This window comes from Kogia breviceps, chromosome 4, assembly GCF_026419965.1.
Source record: "Kogia breviceps isolate mKogBre1 chromosome 4, mKogBre1 haplotype 1, whole genome shotgun sequence".
NCBI classification, from domain to species: Eukaryota; Metazoa; Chordata; class Mammalia; order Artiodactyla; family Physeteridae; genus Kogia; species Kogia breviceps.
The window spans coordinates 182,573,462-182,591,890 of record NC_081313.1 but is presented as its reverse complement, the minus strand read 5'-3'; the positions used below and the strand labels follow the sequence as shown (position 1 = coordinate 182,591,890).

The following is an 18,429-nucleotide window of genomic DNA, read 5'->3' as shown; positions in this document are numbered from 1 at the left end:
GGACCATGCTAATGAAGGACTCGCCCACTACCAAGATGGCAAGCAATCCGGCTTCATACCAGAAACCAAGCCCTTCCCAGGGAGCCATTTTGGAGTCTGGCAAAATTCAAGTTCCGGGCCTAAGCCAGGAAAGCCAACCAGCACACCTAAAGAGGAAAACGGAGAGAGTGAGTGCCAATGAGAACCTAGGGAAAAGGGTGGCCTGCGCTCGTTATTTTCCAGAGTCTCCCCGCGGGAACCGGGCGCCCTCTGCCCTCAACCAAAATGGCCGCCCCGAGGTGTCAGCACACTGTGAAATATGGACTTCCTTCCGGTCCCGCTGCCCTCAGCGAAGATGGCGGCAGTGGAGAAGCGGCGGCTGGCTGTGGCCCAGGCGGCCAATTTCACAGGCAGCGGCCGGCCGGGGGTGTCCCGAGCAGCGGCGACGGCCGAGAGTGAGGAGGACTTCCTGCGGCAGGTCGGAGTGACGGAGATGCTGCGCGCGGCCCTGCTGAAGGTGCTGGAGGCGCGACCCGAGGAACCCATCGCCTTCTTGGCGCACTACTTCGAGAACATGGACCTGCGGTCTCCTGCAAACGGCGGCGCCGGGGAGCCCCCGGGCCAGCTCCTGCTGCAGCAGCAGCGCCTGGGCCGCGCGCTGTGGCACCTTCGCCTGGCTCACCACTCCCAGAGGTGCGGGGCTGGGCCGGGACTGGGTGGGTAGGGGCCGCGGCCGGACTTCAACTCCCAGCGGGCTCCGCGTGGCTTCCCGCCCCCGGCGCCGGCTCTCGAGCGCGGGGCGTGGTGGGAACTGTAGTCCGCTCTACCTGGCGCGGGAAGGGCGCGGAAGGCGCCGGGCTGCGGGGCCACCCGAGTGCTGGCGCCGGTAGCTCTGGCCGACTTAGGCTTTGGTGATGCCTCTTTGCAGGTGCTGAGGTCCCCCTTGCAGCTACCTCACTTTTGAAAATCATGGAGCCCAGACAGGACTTGGCCAAGATCGCAGAGCCAAGTTCTCTGAGCCAGGTCCCTCCTAGCTGCCTCGTTCCCAACGTGGTAGCATCCCCGTCCATTCAGCCAGAAAATGAATATTTACAGGGCTGGGCCTTGGAGATAGAGAGCAATCCAGGTCCCCCGCGGGCAGGAGAGACGTCCGGGAAGGGGCCTGCATGACACACAGGGAAAGGTGTTGCAGGCACGAGGCCACCGGATGCACTGGCCTGGAGGCTGTGGGCCTGCAGTGTGCTACCCACGGGGGAGGGGAAGGCCGGGAGCCTTCGCAGGGCTGAAGCATGGAGAGGTGGAGGGGATGGCGCCTGTCCCCCCCCCACCCCCCGCAGCGGGTGAGGGAATGGTCTCTGTCAGGTGGATGGGGAGGAGCTGTTTGACTCGCAGCATCAACCAGACAGGGTGGGTGCTGGATGTGTGTGGGCTAGGTTTTGGATGGGGGTGGTCCCCAGAGAACCCAGGAAGCCGGGGGAAGCCAAGCAAGGGAGCGTTTCAGCCTGACCCCAGCACCCGCCTGCCTGGGGGCAGCCCTCCCGAGAGAGTCAAGGTGTGGACCCCAAGCAGAGGAGCACAGAGAGGCTGGGAGGGAGCCGGGTGTGGGAAGGGTGTGGAGAACGGGCATTCCATTCGGAGCACCCGGTCTCCACCACAGGGGAAGGGCAACTGGGTTGTCCAAAGTGACAGCCAGAAAAGGGAACGGCGGGGGCCGCCCCTGAGATGGGGACCTGGCGGGCAGCGGGCTGGTGGGCATCCATGGGTTCTGCTGGGTCTGCAGGGGGTTGTGCAAGAACAGCCTCAGGTGGTCCATGTCACTGGTTTGGGGGAAGTTTCCAGAGTGGCTTGGGGACCGTTAAGTTGGGAGCTGGGAAAACCTCGAGGCAGGAAGGTGGACAGTAGGGTCGGCAGCTGAGACGTGTGACGGGGCCGGGTGGTCGTCACCTGGTTGCGGGGGGGGGGTGGTTGTGAAGGCCTCAGGGGAGCTGAGAAGAGCCCAGGACCCGATTCTGAGGAGCCACAGCCTCAGCGAACCCACAGGAAAGCGTGAGAAGGCAGAACAGACATGAAGGAGGGAACCAGAAGACAGGGAACCAGGACATCTTCCAAGGAGGAGAAGAGTCAGCGGCAGGGTCACCACGTGCAGTCGTTCAGGTCAAGCACCGCACAAGCCGTTCACTCCATACACGTCACAGACGAGGACCTTTATGTGAAGGCTGTTTGCAGAGCTTTGCCTCGTTTATGCAAAGGCACCTTGTGGGCTGGCGGCGGCCCTGCTTCCAGTGGCCCTAGAGGTGAGGGCTGAGAAGTGTCTGTTGGATTTAGAACCAAGGGGCCCATCTGAGTGTCCTGGGGCTGCTGTAACCAATCACCACAAACTTGGTGACTTAAAACAACAGAAGTTTATTCCCCCACAGTTCTGGAGGCCAAAGTCCGAAGTCCGGGGGCAGCAGGGCTGTGCTGTCTCTGGAGGCTATAGGAGAAGGTCCTTCCTGCCTCTTCCAGCTTCTGGAAGCTCCAAGCATCCTTGGCTTGTGGCCGCATCCTCGCAGCCTCTGCCTTGTCTTCCCGTGGCTTTGTCTTCTGTGTCACTCTCTCAAAAGGACACTTGGCATTGGTTTTAAGGCTCCCTCACCCCATCTCCAGATCCTGAACGCATTACATCTTTCAAAGACCCTCTTTCCAAATAAGGTCACGCTCACAGGTTCTGGGCGGACGTGCACTTGGGGGGACACTAGTCCCCATGCCGAAGGGGGTGCCGGGGCGGTTCTCGGGAGTAGCAGAGGAAGAAGAGTGAGCAGGGTGAGTGGCCGGCGCTGGCGGTGCACCTGGTCTCCGCGAGGCGGGGCTGCTGCTGAACTCAGAGATACGCCCCCAGTCAGGAGCCCCATAACCTCAGCTGCCGGGTCAGAAGCAGAAGCCAGGCCAGGCAGGTCCCCCCGAGGCTGGGCAGCTTTGTCCCTGTGCTCGGGGGGGGGGGCTGGGGAATTCCCGGGCTGCTCTTGAGAGCGACCTCGGCACGAAAGATCCGGAGAGAACTCAGCCAGAATCCCCTGTGCTATTTCGAAATCACACGTGCTGGCCGCTAGGACTGGGGACGGCCCTCAGAGCACAAACACGGCAGACCCCGCATGGTGGCCCAGGGCCGCCTTCTAAGCCGCCACGGGCTAACAGGAACAGCAAGAGTGCCAACCGCTGCAGGTCTCCGTGGCCCCAGAAAACACGCAGAAGCACCAAAGGGTCTGGGCCAGCCTCCTCGGCTCCGAGCATCCTCTGTGGGGCGTCCCGGGCTCTGTGGGGTGTGGAGCAGCCTCCCTGCCCCCACCCACGTGATGCCGGGAGCCCTCCCCATTGTGACAAGCACAGACATCCTCAGACATCACCCAGTGTCCCCTGGGGGCAGAATGTCCCCAAACAAGACCCCCCCAGATTATGGGATTCCACGGAACCCCCAGGAGGCTACGTCCCGTGACCGTCTGACCTCTGAGGTCCTGACATTTAAATACACAGCTGAGTGGGAGGGAGGGGAGGTGACCCACGGACACTGGGGGCCACCTGGTTTACAGCGCCCGACTCGGTGGGAATGTATGCAGGCATCTGGCGTGAGCAGGGAGAGGACCCGATTTCTTTCCAAACAATTAACCAGAGTCACTCCTCCTGGGCACTGCGGACACAGGGGGAGCGCGGTCACTCTGGGTAGGGCCGTCCTGGGCCCTGCACGTGTTGGGCAGCCTCGTGGGTCTCCACCCACCCGGTGGTGGCAACCCCAACTGTCCCCAGAGTCACCCCGTTGAGGGCCCCCGGTCTACCCTGGAAAGTCTCCACGTCTCCGTGACGAGACCCATATAAATAGGTTGTTTTTTTAACGAATGCCCGCGTGCTTTGCAAACTGCTCCGTGTGGGAGCTGACACAGGCGGAGCCTGAGGGCCAGAGCCCAGGACGGCAGACGGTGTCCGTGCTCCCTCAGGGCTGGGAGCCCCCGGGAGGACGGCCTCGAGGTGGGGTGTGGCTTTCCTCTGGCTTCTTGCCTGACGCTCTCATCTCACTGGACCATAACTGCGCCCCCCCCCCCATGCATCTTCCTGCACGCGAGGCCCGTGGTAAACAGAACCTGGACAGGGCTGAGTGTCAGCTGGCGACAGCTGATGACAGGCGCACGCGGTCCCCTGCCACACGCCGGGCACAGGATCTACCCTCTGTCCTCCCAAGAAACCTGAGACGGAGGGACTAGAGCCCTTATTCTCCGGAGGAGGGAAGCAGGGCGCAGTGGCTAGAACCGGTGCAGGTCCGGGCCAGCCAGGAACAGCGCCGTGCACACAGGGTGCACAGGGGTCCCCACGCGCCGCCGCCTCCAGGGGGAGTGATTCAGCGCAAGACCACTAGTGGGTCGACCAAGTTCCCTGAGGAGGCGTCAGGCAGAGCTGGGCGGGTGGTGGACGCTCGGGCCCCATCGGGACGAGCCGTCAGGCCACGGGGACACACCCGAAACCTCAGTGGCCTCGCACGGCTGCTGCTGGGTTGGCAGGGGCTCTGCTCACTCAGGCTTGCGGGGAGTGGACCCTCCACGGGACGTGGGCCGTGCTCTCGTGGGGGTGGGGCGGCCTGCCTTCAAGACAACCCCCGAGATCCACCCCCACCCCCCATCCCGCCCCGCCCCGCCCCGTACTCACACCCTCGGGCAGCTGCCTGCGTTGCCGCCCTGCCGGTCGCCCGCTCTGGGGGCCAGCGCCGTGACCTTCGCACCCTCACACTGCCCTGTGGGGAGAGGCCTCCGCAGGGAGCCTTCGGGGGACAGCAGCCCCGCCAGGGTCCTGGTTGCAGACTGAGCCGGGACCACCCAGCCAAGCCGTTCCCGGTTCCTGACTCAGGCTGCCACGTGATCTGGGGGGGGGGCGGTAACTGCCACGCGGCCACAGAGTTGACACGGGCATGATGGCATCATCACTGCCAGGTCCCCCGGACCCACTCGTCCTGGTGAAAGGAGTTTATAACAAAAGCTCCTGCAAGGGGTTGTGAGGCGGCAGCAGCTACCACGGTGCCCGTCCTGGGAACGGGAGCACGACGCTGCGTCTGACACCCCCAGCGCTTCACGGAGTGATCTCACTGACCCTAAAGCGCCAGCACACCCCACGGACCCAAGAAGTGAGAAGTGAATCCCAGGTGGGCGAGAGCCCAGGCCCTCCCCCTTCCCCTCCAGGCCTCAGTCTCTCCTCTGTAAAGGGCCTTGACCCACGGAGCTCACTGGGTGAGCATGTCCACCCCTGGGCCCCGCCCTGGGCACCTGCCGTGCTCCGGCCCAGCGTGGACCGCGCCCGCGCCCACGCCGACCCGTACAGGTCCCACAGATAAGAGTGGAGCTGGGCTCCCAGAAAAGGCGAAGGTGAGCCCTGGGGGTGCCCCTTCCTCTGTGGGACCCTTGGCCTGGCCGCTGCCCTGAGCCTCACTTCCCCCTTGCTTTAGTGGAGACGGAACTGGGCCTCGGCCGGCCGCCGGCTGTTGAGAGGAGGCTGGGAATGAAACCCGGGTTATCTAGATGCCCAGGCTCACCCCAGCCCACTCACTTAACCACTTGTGAGGCGCCAGCGTGGCCAGGGCTCGTGGCGGGACGTCAGGGTCCTCGTGGGGCAGGCGGTAAGTCGTGTCAGCGCCGTGGCTGGGCCCCGACGTGACCGTCGGGTCTGCTGTTGCAGCAGAAGGGCAGCATGTCTGGGTTGACGTGGCCGCCTGCAGATAAATCTTTACCCACGAAGACAGGCGGCAGCGGCTTTGAGCCACAGTGTGGGCACTGCCTCTGGGCCTGCAGAGGTAAAAAGAGGCAAGCCAGGTTAAAAGGTAGGGATGTGTCCTGCCACCGTGACACCCCGTGGGCACACCCGTCATCGATGGAACGGAGAGTCCGTGGGCGGATGCCCATCGTCGAAGTCAGCAGACGTTTCTGGGGCTCCTGGGCAGTGCTCTGGGCCCTGGGGCTGTAACAGAGACCGACAGATAAACTCCCCGACATAGGCCCCTGGGCTGAGCTGGTGGGAGGGAGGGAACTCGTGAGGACACCACAAAGAGAAGTATAGGAAGGGGTTAGGGGGTCAGGGAGGGTCCCCCCCCATAAGGTGACATTGAGCAAAGGCTCAAAGCCGAGGGGAGATCTGGGGGAGGGCGCTCCAGGCCAGGGCGCAGCTGGTGCAAAGGCCCTGGCGCGTTGGAGGAGGGGCCGGGGGGCAGGGGCGGGTCTCTGGCGCGGCCCGACAGCCCCTCCGCCCGCAGGACCGCCTTCAACAACAACGTCGGCGTGGCCTACGAGTGCCTGAGCGCCAGCGGGCGCAAGAAGAAGCCGGGGCTGGACGGGCGCACGTACAGCGAGCTGCTGAAGCGCATCTGCCGGGACGGGGAGGCCCCCGAGGAGGTGGTGGCGCCGCTGTTGCGCAAGATCCAGTGCCGGGACCACGAGGCCGTGCCGCTGGCCGTGTTCCGCGCCGGGATGCTCACCTGCTTCGTGCTGCTGGAGTTCGTGGCGCGCGCCGGCGCCCTCTACCGGCTGTTGGAGGACCCGGGCCTGGCCGTGGCTGACCGCCACGTGGGCCAGGCCGTGCTGGACACGTTGGAGGGGGCCCTGCAAGCCAGCGACGACACCGCGCCCGCGCGCTACCTGGAGGCCGGCTCGCGCCTGGGGCCCGACAGCCTGGCGCTGGCCATGGACCGCGCGCTGGTGGCCCGGCGGCCCAGCACCCCCATGACCCGGGAGGAGTTCCTGGAGAAGGCGGCCGCCCTCTTCATCGCCAAGGTCAAGCCCGTGGGCTGAGCCCCTCCCTCGGCCGCCGCTTCCTCCACTCGGATACCTGGGGCTCTTGGGGTCCGGCTCACCAGGGCCAGGACTGGGGTGTCCCTGCATGCCAGGGGTGCAGGGAGACCCCCTCACCCAGCTTCACACCTGGAATGATGCCCGAGCCCCCTTCGGCGAGAGGCCAAGCGTCCCTTCCCGCCCGCCTGCCAAGGCCCCTCTCCTCAACAGAAATAAAATCTGTTCCCCAGGCTGACTCGTCTGTGTGTGTGTGTGTCCAGCCGTGTGTGTGTGTCCAGCCCCCAGCATACTTCCCTGGAAACGCTCTCCACTCGGGAGCACCCCGGCTAGCCCCAGCGGGTCCCACCACTGCCCAGAACCCCCAGGGAGCCCCTGGACTCAGCTTTATGAGAGCAGAGGGCATTGGGGCACCCAGCGAGGTGCCCTGGACACACAGCCCTGAGACCTCGGAGGCATGGCTGGCCCCCAGCCTGTCCTCCAGGAGCGCCCTGCCCCAGCAGTTCCCCCCTGGACCTCGGCTTCCCCAACCGCCAAAGGGAGAGGTCAGCTGGGCAGGTGGTCATGATGGTGACGACAGAAACAGCTAACATGTCTGAGACCTGACAATGTCTTGACTCACCGCCGCCCTATACGGAAGGTAATCCACTGCCCGCATTTGGCAGATGGGGAAACCAAGCCCGGAGGAGTGAAGGTCGCAGCACCAGCAAGGGGCCAGCAGGGATCCGAACCCGGGCCCGCGCTCTGTAACCCAGAGCCACAGCGCCTTCACCACCGCCCGTCCGGGATCCAGGCGCACCCGTGAGAGTCACCAAGCACCCTGGGTGTCCCCCTTTCTGCCAGCAGGAGCACGTCCTGGATGGAGGATTCCGCAGGGAGCAGATTCCCAACCCAGGACAGTTGCAGGCGGGTGACGTCACTCTCTTGGCCTCAGTTTCCTCCTCTGTTAAATGGGACCAGGGCACCTCTATTTTGATTGAGGGAGATCACACGGGGACAGAAGCTAAAGCCTTTTTCGAGCTACCAATGGCAGGGACCACCTTGCCTCCCATTTCCCAGCACCTGCCCTTGGCCGGTAATCGATAAACCAGTGAGTTGCACTGTGTTTTCCAAAAGCAGCCACGGCTTCCTTTCTGTTCCCATTTGCTCTTCCTGAATCTCCCACCCCCCCTACAGGGGTTAGGTAAGAGGTGGAATCTGCATCCCCTCTCCTTGCACTCGGTGGCTTTTGTGACAGTACTTGGCTTCCACGTCAGGGTCACAAAAGGCGGGTGCCGGCGGGGGACGCGGTGGCCACGCGGTAGCCCGAGGAAGCACAGGCCACACAGAGGTTCCTGACTGGAGACTCCTGCTTTGCAGGTAAATGAATGAATGTTACTATTTCAAGCCACGAAGTTTGTGGGTCATTTGTTACATAACCAGAAGCTTCACAGAGGTGCGCCCCTCCGTCAGCATTAGCTGTTGCTGACAGGGCACACAGGAAATGGGCCGGCGGGTCAGCAGGCTGAGGCCCTTAGGGGGCTGGACAGCCTCAGGGACAAGCTGTGCTGAGGCCTCTGAGGCATGGGGCTCGCGGCCGGGCAGGGCATCCGCATGAAATGGGCACTGCGGGTGGACTCGTGGGCCCCAGCAGCCTCCGGTCAGCTCTGTGGCCCCCTGGGCCAGACAATGTGTAGCAGGTGTCACTGGTGCCACCAGATCCCCTTCCCATCTGCCGAGGCTCACAGCTGCCCCACCAGAGACCGAGCCATGTGGCCCAGGAGGCCTCATTCCCCCCCCACATCGGGGGCAGGAGTGGCCGGTGACCACCGGGGGTCGTGGCCACCGAGTGACCACCGGGGGATCCAACAGCTGGCCCGCTTGCCTGAGGAGACGCTAACTCACATGCCAGGGTCCCCCCCACCCCGGATCAGGCTGAGGCCAGCTCCATCTGGGGTCACCTTCCCTGCCGCACCACCTTCCCTCACTGCCGCCCCTGAGTCACCATCACGCCTGGTCTTGGGGGCCTGAAGTCCTGGTTTGACCTTTACAGGCACAGCCTGGGGAAGCTGAGCTGTTCTGCTTATCTGACCTCACAGCAGTGCGGACACTCGGCCTCCCTGCCTTCCAAACCCCCCGCCCCCATAGTGTTCACTCCACAGCACCCCGGAGGCTCCTCCTCTTCCCCAGCTTCCCTGGGGGAAGGCGCCCCCCTTCTCTGTCAGTCAGGGACCTCTCCTCTCCCCTCCTCATGCTTCCCCCTCACTTGGCATCTCATCCAGGCCATGGCTTCCATCACTGCCTGGTCACCAAGGAGTCTCAAATGCACATCTCAGGCCCAGCCCTGCACTGCTCCAGCCCTGGAGAGCCAGCCACTTGCTGGGCGTCTCCTCAGGGACATCCCAGGCCTGCCACAGCCAGGACGGAGCTGCTGGTCAGCCCCCCTGACCCTGGGGCTCCTCTGGAGTCTGTGGTCTCCGAGGAAGCCCCCAGTCCACCCAGGACCAGGGCTCAGCCTGGATGCCTCCCCCGTCCCCTCGGCGGGCCCTTGTCTGCATCCCGTAGGTTGCACATCATAGCTTCATCCTGCCTGCGCCTCCCCACACCGGTCCAGCCCTCATCCTCACTGCCCCGGGCGACCCCACCAGCCAGTAGGAGTGCCCCAGGCACCCTGGCCTCAGCGCTTGGTTCCGGAACGGGATGTGACTGCCAGCTGGCCAATGAGATGCAGCCCTGGGACTTTTTCTGGGGTGGCTGAGCTGGGAGGACCTGGGCCTGGATCCTGGGGCCATCTGGTCACCACAAAGCCCGTGAACAAAGGGAGCACTGAGGAAAGCTGAGCAGAGACACTCCCCAGCTTCTTCCCTTGACTGCGTCCCCTCACTCTGCCCGAGGCGCACTGCCCTCTAGCTGGTCACGCTTGTCCCTACCTCAGGCCTCTGCACACGCTGTTCCCTTTCCCGGTAACACTGTGCCTCCAGACCCAAGGGGCTCACCCCGTTCTGGTCCCCACTCAAATGCCACCTCCTGAGGGGCGCCTCCCCTGAGCCCCTATCCAAGGTAACTCTCCTGCTCCACCCCCGTTGCTAATGCCTCACTGTCCTTTACTTTTCTTCACAGCAATTATTGCTATCAGAAGTTGCTTGCTTATTAACAGCTTGCTTATGTCTTTTCTCCCTGTCTCCCCAAGGGGAGGGATTTTTCCATATTTTATTCACGGCTGTACCCCCGGCACCTAGATTTGTCTGTGGAAGGCCATGAATGAATTAATCAATTTTCCAGAGAAAGACTCTGACGCTCATAGAAGCGAGGGTATTCAGTTCCTGTGGCGGTCCTAACAAACCACTGCAAAAACAAAACAACACAACACAAAACAACGACAAAGAATCCTCAGAAAACCCCACGGCAACACAAGTTCATTATCTTACAATTCTACATTTGAGGACCATTTCCAAGTTCACGGCAGACCTAGATTTGAATTGAGGGCTCTTCTGTTGCATGTGACGGAAGGCTCAACTCAAACTAGCTTAATAAGAAAAGAAGTAATTTATTGACTTGCACCATTGCAAGGGGAGGCCAGGCATGGCTGGATCCAGGCGCACAAACAGGGTCTTCAGCACTTGCTCATCAGTTGGCTCAGCTTTCCTGAGCACCAACTTTGTTCACAGGCCTCGTGGTGACAAGATGGTCCTACAGCTCCAGGTCCAGGTCCTCCCAGCTCAGACGTCTCAGCAGCATTGTGTCCCCAGAAAAAGGCCAAGTCACATGCTGTTCCTGAACCAACCACTGAGGACCCATCCCTGCAGCCAAGGCTTGAGGATCAGTCCCACTGGAACCTTGCAGACTAAGAGTGGTAGAACCCCATGGGAAAATGGAGGTGCTTTGGCCAGAAAATGGGCACGTAGGAACCCCAAATGTCCACCACCTCAGGATGTTTCAGAGCCTGAGGTGCAGGCTTTCCTGGGGGATAAGGCCTCATGCGGGACCAGCTGGAGGGACCACAAACCGGGTACCTCTCTTTACATTTCCAGGGCCGCCCCCACTCACCCAATAACTCCTGCAATAACTCCTGTGCGGTGTACGCAGGGAGACATCTTGGGAAACTTCTCTGGAAGAATCATAATTAATTCTAATTATCATTCATCAACAAGCTGCTGCATACCGAGGCTATGACATTGGTGCTGTGGGCAGAGAATGAGGGACAGAGAACGCTTGGAACAGTGGACAAACAGGGGTGTGCAGTCCACTTTATAGATGACGGGCCCCTCCAGGTCCCTCGGGGTGCAAGGCGGAGCCCCGTTACTGATGAAGCTGCGGCTGTGCCCAGGGCTTTCTCAGGCTCCTTCCATCCCCACAGATGACATCTTGTTTCCCTTCCCCAGACGGGTTTACCTGCCTGTCCTCAGCGGGGACCAGCCCAGGGCCAGGTGTCGGGGCAGCCGGGGAAGGAAATCAGCTCAGCTCAGCCCGAGGTGTTGGTGCAACTGTTGGCTGCCCGGGTCACCTGCCAGCAAGGCCACCACAGGCCTCGAGTGCCACGCCCACCCTCGTGGGGAGCTGTCACCTGCGGACGTGCAGGGATGGAGGCCAGGCCCCATCCCAACTCTCCGAGCCAGAGCTGTGTGGGTGTCCGGGCCCGAGGTGCAGCGAAGTCAGCGCTCTGGCAGGGTCGGGGTGAAGCCCAGGGTGGGGTCAAAGGTCGGCCTGAGACGCGGGCACAGCCAGGGAGGGTCAGGGCTCTGGTCTGGGGTTCGGCCGGGACGGGTGCCGAGTCCACGCTGCAGAGGCGTGCCAAGTGGGGAGGGGGCTGCGAGCGGCGGGACCCTCCCGGCTCCAGCGCCCCCAGTGAAACTGAGGCTCGGGACAGCTCCGCCCCGGCCCCGCCTCGCAACGGGACGTCACAAAAAGGCCCCCAAAAGCGCGGCGGGCCGAGCCGGGCGGCGCAGCGCAGCCCTGCCTGCGGCCCCGCGCACAGCGGTCCCGGGCGCTCGTCCGAGGGGGGGCGGCAGCGGCAGCCTCCCAGGGTGTCGGAAGCGGCAAAGCGCCTGCGCGCGTAACCCCCGGCTCCCGGCGGCGAGCTCAGCGGCAGTGGTAGGAATCGCTTCCCGGCGTGCCCCGCGGGCGGGCGCGCAGGCGCGCTCACGGCGAGCGGAGCGCAGGCGCAGGCGCGGGCGGCGGCGGCGGCGGGGGCGGGGCGCGGAGGCTGAGGTGAGCGCCGGGCGGCGGTGCGGAGCTTACTGGAGCGCCCGGCGGCTCCGGGCGGCGGCGGCGCAGACGAAGAAGGCGGCCCCGGCCCCGGCCCGTCCGCGCCCCCACGGCCCCGCGGCCCCAAGCGCCCCCGGCCCCGGGCCCGTCCGCCGCCACCATGGCCCGGCCGCTGGTGCCCAGCTCGCAGAAGGCGCTGCTTCTGGAGCTCAAGGGGCTGCAGGAGGAGCCGGTGGAGGGCTTCCGGGTGACCCTGGTGGACGAGGGCGACCTGTATAACTGGGAGGTGGCCATCTTCGGGCCCCCCAACACCTACTACGAGGGCGGCTACTTCAAGGTGAGCGGCGGGGTCAGGGGGCGGCGACCCCCTCTTCCGGCTCCTTGGGGTCCCTCCCCCACCTCTGCCCCCTGCCCCTGTCCGCTCCCCTGGCGGGACCCGTTCTCACTGTCTCTCCTCCTCACGGGGTTGCTTCTCTCTCCCTCTCCTCCTCGCGGGGCCTCCATCCTCTGTCCCTCCTCCTCCCGGGGACCCCTCCTTCTGCTCCTCTGCCTGACCGCCTCTGGCGAGCTAGGGGCCCTCGGTCAACCCCTCTGGCCCTAGGAGTCCCCGAGAAGCGCCTGTTCTCTCTAAGGCCGCTTCATGACCCCAGAGGGGAGGCCCGGGACCCTCCCTGTTTCTCTGGGTGCGGGGCCCTTACTCCCCCAGCCCCTGGTGCCCGGTCCCCCTCCTCCTGGCCCTGCCCGCTGCCCAGAGCGGACAAAGAGGCCTCCCCAGAACCAGCCAGCACTGTTGGGAGGGAGGGAGGCCCACCGCCTGGGAGCTGGCTCGGCCACTGGCTCGGGTTCCAGCAAAGGCCCGGATGGGGTTGGCAGCCGGGACCTGCTTGGAAAGCGGCCACCCTGGCCGACAGCAGTGGGCCAGGCCCTCTGGGCTTCATCCTGAGCCTTACGTAACCTGTTCTCTCCGGCCGTCGCTCCCACCCTCCGCCGTGTCCCCGGGAGCCACACCACAGAGCCCACCCAGGTCCAGCCTCAGAAGCTTAGGCTCTTCTGTGCCCCGGCTGGCCTTTCTCAGGTTCCTCTGATCAGGCAGCTTCTTGGGCCCCACATCGCCCGCCCTGGGTCGCTTCTGGGCGCTCTGTGAGCGGGGAGGCCAGGGCTGTCCCCGGGACCGGCTGAGTTTCTGACAAGTGTGACAAGGACTCAGGCCGGAACCTGGACAGCGTATGAGTCCAGATGTGGCCTTGGAAGGACCCCTTCCAAATCAAAGGACTTTGCTCCTCGAGCCAGACGGACAAGACAGGGGTCTTCTTGTGAGAGAAGCAGAGCCTGGGCCCTCAGCTGGAACACCCCCATTGCCGCCTGCCAAGAGCCCAGCGGCCAGGCTGGGAGGCCCGGGCGGGGGCGGGGCTGGCACTGCCCGGACAGATGTCTGTGTTTGCACTTTTGGCTAACATTTTAGCCACGCCTGCCCAGGGGCCTGGAGGGGGCAGGCTGGCCTGCTGGGGTGATGCTTGAGTTGAGATTCCTCGTTGCTGGGGTGGGATGGGGGGGTGAGCATGGACAGCCCTGGGCTGAGTTCTGATGTGGAATCGGTCTTCCCCGTGCAGGACACGGATTGGGGACTGGCCACCAAATGGTTTAGCCAGCCCTCCTCCCCCAGCCTCTTTTGTCTGCATCTGGGAGCAGCGAGCTGTGAGGATAAGGGCCCCGCTCAGAGCTGGGATAGCATGAGTCTCACCCTGAGGCCAGGCCAGGAATCTGAGCAAGGGTGCTGGACTGGAAGGAAAGGAAAGGACGTGGGTTTCTGGCTATTGCCCACTGTTTGCAAGGGATTGTGGGTAGGGCCTTCCAGGCTGGCTCTGGGGGGAAGATCCTCTTACTCTAGAAACCTGGGCTAGGGAGGGGCACCGCAAATCTGATCACGTTTGCCGCGAGGGTCTGTCCTCCAGGAAGGCAGCGTGGGACCCACAGTGGTTCTGCCACCCTCAGATCCTCCTGTTCCGTTGTGGTTGGCTGAGGAGTGGGGGAAAGATGTGGAAAAACGGGGGCTAGAAGTGCCCAGGGGCACCATCGCTTTCCAGCACCTTCCTCTCAGCCCGCCCGGCCTCACCCACTCCACCTTACAAGCCAGAAGGGCTCCGGGCAGCGTGTGCTGAGGGGTGCCCCAGAGACCTGGGTTGGGGAGCCCCTGCACAGCTGCATTCTGTGTTCCCTCAGGCAAGGTACTCTCCTCCTCTGAGCCTCAGTTGGCGCAGCGGTAAAGGCACCTCTGGGACTTGATGGGTGTTTGGTGAGGGGAGGCCTGTCCCCCTACTCCGCTAAGGAGGCCTCAGCTGGTCTCTGCCTTCCCTTAGAAACACAGCCCTGGGCTTGGTGGGACCAAGGGGCAGGGTCTGAGGCCCGAGTTCCAGACTGACTTCAGGCCTCAGCACGTTCACTCCAGAACAGAGGGCCCTCCCCCGACTGCCCCCAGCGCCCCGTGCCCAGGAGGACGATTCTCTAAAGATAGGGGGGCCCACAGCAGAGGTGTCCCGCGTCGGCCCCGAGAGTCCGAAGCACCGTCAGGATCCCAGGACTGGTGCTTAAACAGGCGAGGCCGGGGCATACTCTCCCTCGCAGCCCTCCCCCGTCTGCCCGTGACCTTCCCATTTGCCTTCCCGACCCCCCAGGACTGACACCTGCGGGCAAAGAGCCTGTCCGCCTGGTGCTGACTCATCTCCGCCCCCGGCGCCTGCCCAGTGAACACCCATCTATTTTAATCCTCCTCACAGGCTGGAGACTGAGCCTGGGAGCCCAGCGTGGTGCTCGGGCACCGGCTCCCAGGGCCGGGCCCACCACGCTCCCTGGGGCCGGGGCTCTGGTCCCCCCAGAGTCCTGGCCTGGGACGGGCCTGGAGCTGCTCCCCGGCGAGTACCCACCCCCCACGCCCCCCGGCCACCGACAGCAGGGCAGGGACCGGGGTCGTCAGCTCAGCTCGGTGACCCCGAAAGGCCCCCGGCCCGTGAGGGGCGCCGGAGGCAGGCGAGTCCCGGGCTGACCGCCGTGTGTGGTCTTGGGCGGCCTGACCCGGCCCTGACTGAGCCTCTGCTCTCCCCCACCAGGCACGCCTCAAGTTCCCCATTGACTACCCCTACTCTCCGCCGGCCTTTCGCTTCCTGACCAAGATGTGGCACCCCAACATCTACGAGGTGAGCCTGCTCCTCCGGGGGGCGGGGGGCGTGGGGGCGGGAGCCTCGTGGGCACTGACCCCTGCCCCCCACCCCGTGCCGCACAGACTGGGGACGTGTGCATCTCCATCCTTCACCCCCCCGTCGATGACCCCCAGAGCGGGGAGCTGCCCTCGGAGCGGTGGAACCCCACGCAGAACGTCAGGTGAGGCGGCCGGCGTCGGGCAGGCCGGCCCTGGGGACGTGGACACGGGAGGACGCAGCTCCCTGTGGGGTGGCGGCGTCTGTGGGAGCCACCTCCCGCCAGAGACCCCATCCCTGCCGGCCTCTCCCCCATTTCCCGCCATCCCTGCCCCACCCATCTTCAGGAACGGTCTCTGGGACTCCTGTGGCCGTGTCTGCATGCTCCTGGGGTCCCCCCTCCTTCCTCGAGCCCCAGGGAGCGCAGCCCCTCCACCCCCCGGTGCTGTGCTCACCCTGAGCGGCCCGGGCACTCTCCTCCCCAGGCTGGAGCGGGAATGAGTGGCACAGGGGACCCACCCTCCAGGCAGGATGCCCCAGGGAGGGGACAGACCTGCTCCAGCGGAGGGAAGACGGTCCTGGCCTTGGCTGTCCACCCACGTCCCGTCCCCGGAGCCCGGCACACAGCAGAGGGCAGGTGGAGGGTGGCGGGCCGGGTCGGGGCGCGAGGCTCCCGGCAGGCGGCCCCTGGGCCGTGGACCCCCCCACGCCGACTCCCGCCGCCTCCCCTAGGACCATCCTCCTGAGCGTCATCTCCCTCCTCAACGAGCCCAACACCTTCTCACCGGCCAACGTGGATGCTTCCGTGATGTACAGGAAGTGGAAAGAAAGCAAAGGCAAGGACCGCGAGTACACGGACATCATCCGGTGAGTGGGCCTGGGGAGGCAGGGCGGCCCCTCCAGAGCCCTCGTCCTCTTGCCGGAAAAGCTGGGGTCTTTCTCTCGTGAAGCGTGTGGTCCACACGTGTGCTGTCATGCGTGGACGTGCCGTGTGTGTGTGCGTGTCTCGTGTGCGTGGCGTGTGGGTGCGTGCACCTCACATAGCGATAAACACCCCGGTGTCCGCCAGGATCTCGCAGGGTCTTGCCACATCCTTCTGCTCTGACGCTGAGAGGGCAGAGATCCCGCCGGTACCCCCGATCCCCTGTGTGCGTGGACCCTGCGTGCTGGGGCGTGCGCGCGTGTGCACGGCCCCGTGCTTTTCCCCACGCGGTCTCCTCCGGGTCCGTGCTGTGCGGGGTGTTTCAGTTTTTCACCTGAAGAGAGTGAATGTCGCAGTTTTGAAACTTGGAGTTATTCTCTAAAGACAGCAAAGCCGTGTGGTATGAGCGTGTTTAGGAAATAACTTCTTTTAGGAAAAATCGGTTTCTCCAGGTGATGAAAGCAGCGCGTCACTTAGGAGTTTGCCAGGGTGGACTTCTCTCGTTTCTGTTGTCTCCTGTTCTTCCCCGTGAACAGGCCGGTGCCCGGCCTCGCGGGGGAGTCTGTGCGAAACGTTCCCCGAGGGCCTGCGCCCTCTGCCCCGTTGTGTTTGTTGTGTCCCGTGAGCTGCTCTAGGAACCCCTGGGGTTTGTGACATGTTTCATGACAAACCAAACGCTTCACTGAGTCTCCTCCAAAGAGGTTTTTCGTCTGTCCTTTGCCTCTTGGAAAAGGGAGTAGGTCAGACACGTGTCTCCGTGCTGACCCGGGCCCAGCATTCACCTGGGGAAACAGGTTCTCGTCGTCACCCGCATCCAGGCGCGTGCTCACCCACCGCGTCCACGCGGCCGTGGGGACCTGTGCCCGTCAGCCGGCTGCGCGACCCCACGGCGGGAGCTCCGGAAAGCCCACCGGCGCTGTCGGGTGGTGGGACCCCAGGCGCAGCAGGCGCCGTCAGAGCTCCCGCCGGCTGCCGTCAGTTGGATAAAGCTCCGGACGGAAAGCGCGTGCAGGAGACTCGGTGCTGGTGACAGGAAGATGCTCAAGTACAGGGAGGAGAGGACCCGGGGCCCCGGCCTGGTGGGGGTGTGCCGAGCGCCCCGCCACGGCGCCTCCCCGTGGCTGGCCCTTCCCCTGGGGCTGCCGAGCGGCCCCGCCCCCCTCCATCCCGCCCCTCGCCCGCTGACCCGGCCCGGCACCGCGGCTGCTCCCACTTCGCCTGACCTCAGCGGCCAGGGCCGGCCTGTGCGCTTCTCTTCCTGACGAGCCGACACCCTCGCTGCGTCTGCGCGGCCCTCGTCCTGGTTCAGAGCCCGCGTTCCACCCCCTCCCGCGTGCGCGCGTGCGCAGAGGCCCGCGCACACGTGGGGGGCCGTGAGCGGGTGGGCCCGTCTGCTCTGCCCCGCGGCCCCGCCCGGCCGTCCGGCGCTGTTCACGGGAGCGAGCGCGGGGGCCCCGGGGCTGCCGGCCGCGACGAGGCAGACCCGCTTCTCCCCGCAGGAAGCAGGTCCTGGGGACCAAGGTGGACGCGGAGCGGGACGGCGTGAAGGTGCCCACCACGCTGGCCGAGTACTGCGTGAAGACCAAGGCCCCGGCGCCCGACGAGGGCTCGGACCTCTTCTACGACGACTACGACGAGGAGGCCGAGGCCGAGGCCGAGGCCGACAGCTGCTTCGGGGACGACGCGGACGACTCGGGCACCGAGGAGTCCTGACGCCGCGCGCCTCCGCAAATAAACTGATGGAGTTTACCTCAGCCGCCCACTCTCTGCCGCCGCCGCTACCTCCGGACACTGCGTCCGCCCTGTCCCCGCCGCCTCCGGGGAGGCCGCTGCGCTCGCGGCCCCGGGTGGGCCCGACGCCGCTCGGGGACCCTGGCCCGCCCGCCCCACCCACCAGCCGGAGCCAGAGACTCGGGGTCCCGGCTGGAGAGCGGACAGATGGACTCGGGGTCACCTCTTCTCTCTGCTTGCGGTTTGTTTGGAATCTAAATAAAGCGACTTTATGAGAAGCCCGAGGAGCAACCTCTCCTTGGCCTTGAGGCCGACGGGGCCCGGGCAGGGACGCAGGCCCTGGTGCCACGCGTGTGACCCGAGGCAGGCAGGCGGCAGCCGCCCCGCCGAGCCTGGAAGCTCCCCGGGGGTCTCCTGTCAGGTTTGCTGATTTGCGGGGAGGGGCCGCAGAGACCGGGGTCTGGCCAGGCGGGGGCCTGGGGTGCGTTCTTGGGGCTGAGGGGTGGCCCCGGGGGTCCGAAGCCCCAGCTCCTGGGCAAAAATAAAGTTTTATTGGAACAAAGCCACACCCATTTCTTCCCCTACATCTGGCTGCTCCCGAGCGGCAGCTTTAGAACTGAATGATCGC

At 64.8% G+C, this 18,429-nt stretch overlaps 2 protein-coding genes across 3 annotated transcripts; both read left to right on the top strand.

Annotated features, from left to right (window-relative positions):
- Positions 1–302: 302 nt before the first annotated feature.
- On the top strand, positions 303–7,011 carry TPGS1 (tubulin polyglutamylase complex subunit 1). The gene is made up of 2 exons (XM_059063429.2): positions 303–672; positions 6,242–7,011. Exons 1-2 carry the CDS (start codon positions 335–337, stop codon positions 6,774–6,776), a joined length of 873 nt encoding a protein of 290 aa, XP_058919412.2. The 5' UTR covers positions 303–334; the 3' UTR covers positions 6,777–7,011.
- Positions 7,012–12,051: 5,040 nt separating this feature from the next.
- Positions 12,052–18,363, top strand: CDC34 (cell division cycle 34, ubiqiutin conjugating enzyme). Of its 2 annotated transcripts, none has more exons than XM_067033285.1 (5): positions 12,052–12,294; positions 15,062–15,148; positions 15,235–15,332; positions 15,881–16,015; positions 16,889–17,144. In XM_067033285.1, exons 1-5 carry the CDS (start codon positions 12,118–12,120, stop codon positions 17,055–17,057), a joined length of 666 nt encoding a protein of 221 aa, XP_066889386.1. In that variant the 5' UTR covers positions 12,052–12,117; the 3' UTR covers positions 17,058–17,144. The 2 variants fall into 2 exon arrangements, with proteins under 2 accessions (XP_066889386.1, XP_058919421.1); XM_059063438.2 differs by lacking the exon at positions 16,889–17,144 and adding an exon at positions 17,570–18,363 and having other exon boundaries at positions 12,056–12,294.
- The last annotated feature ends 66 nt before the right edge of the window (positions 18,364–18,429 follow it).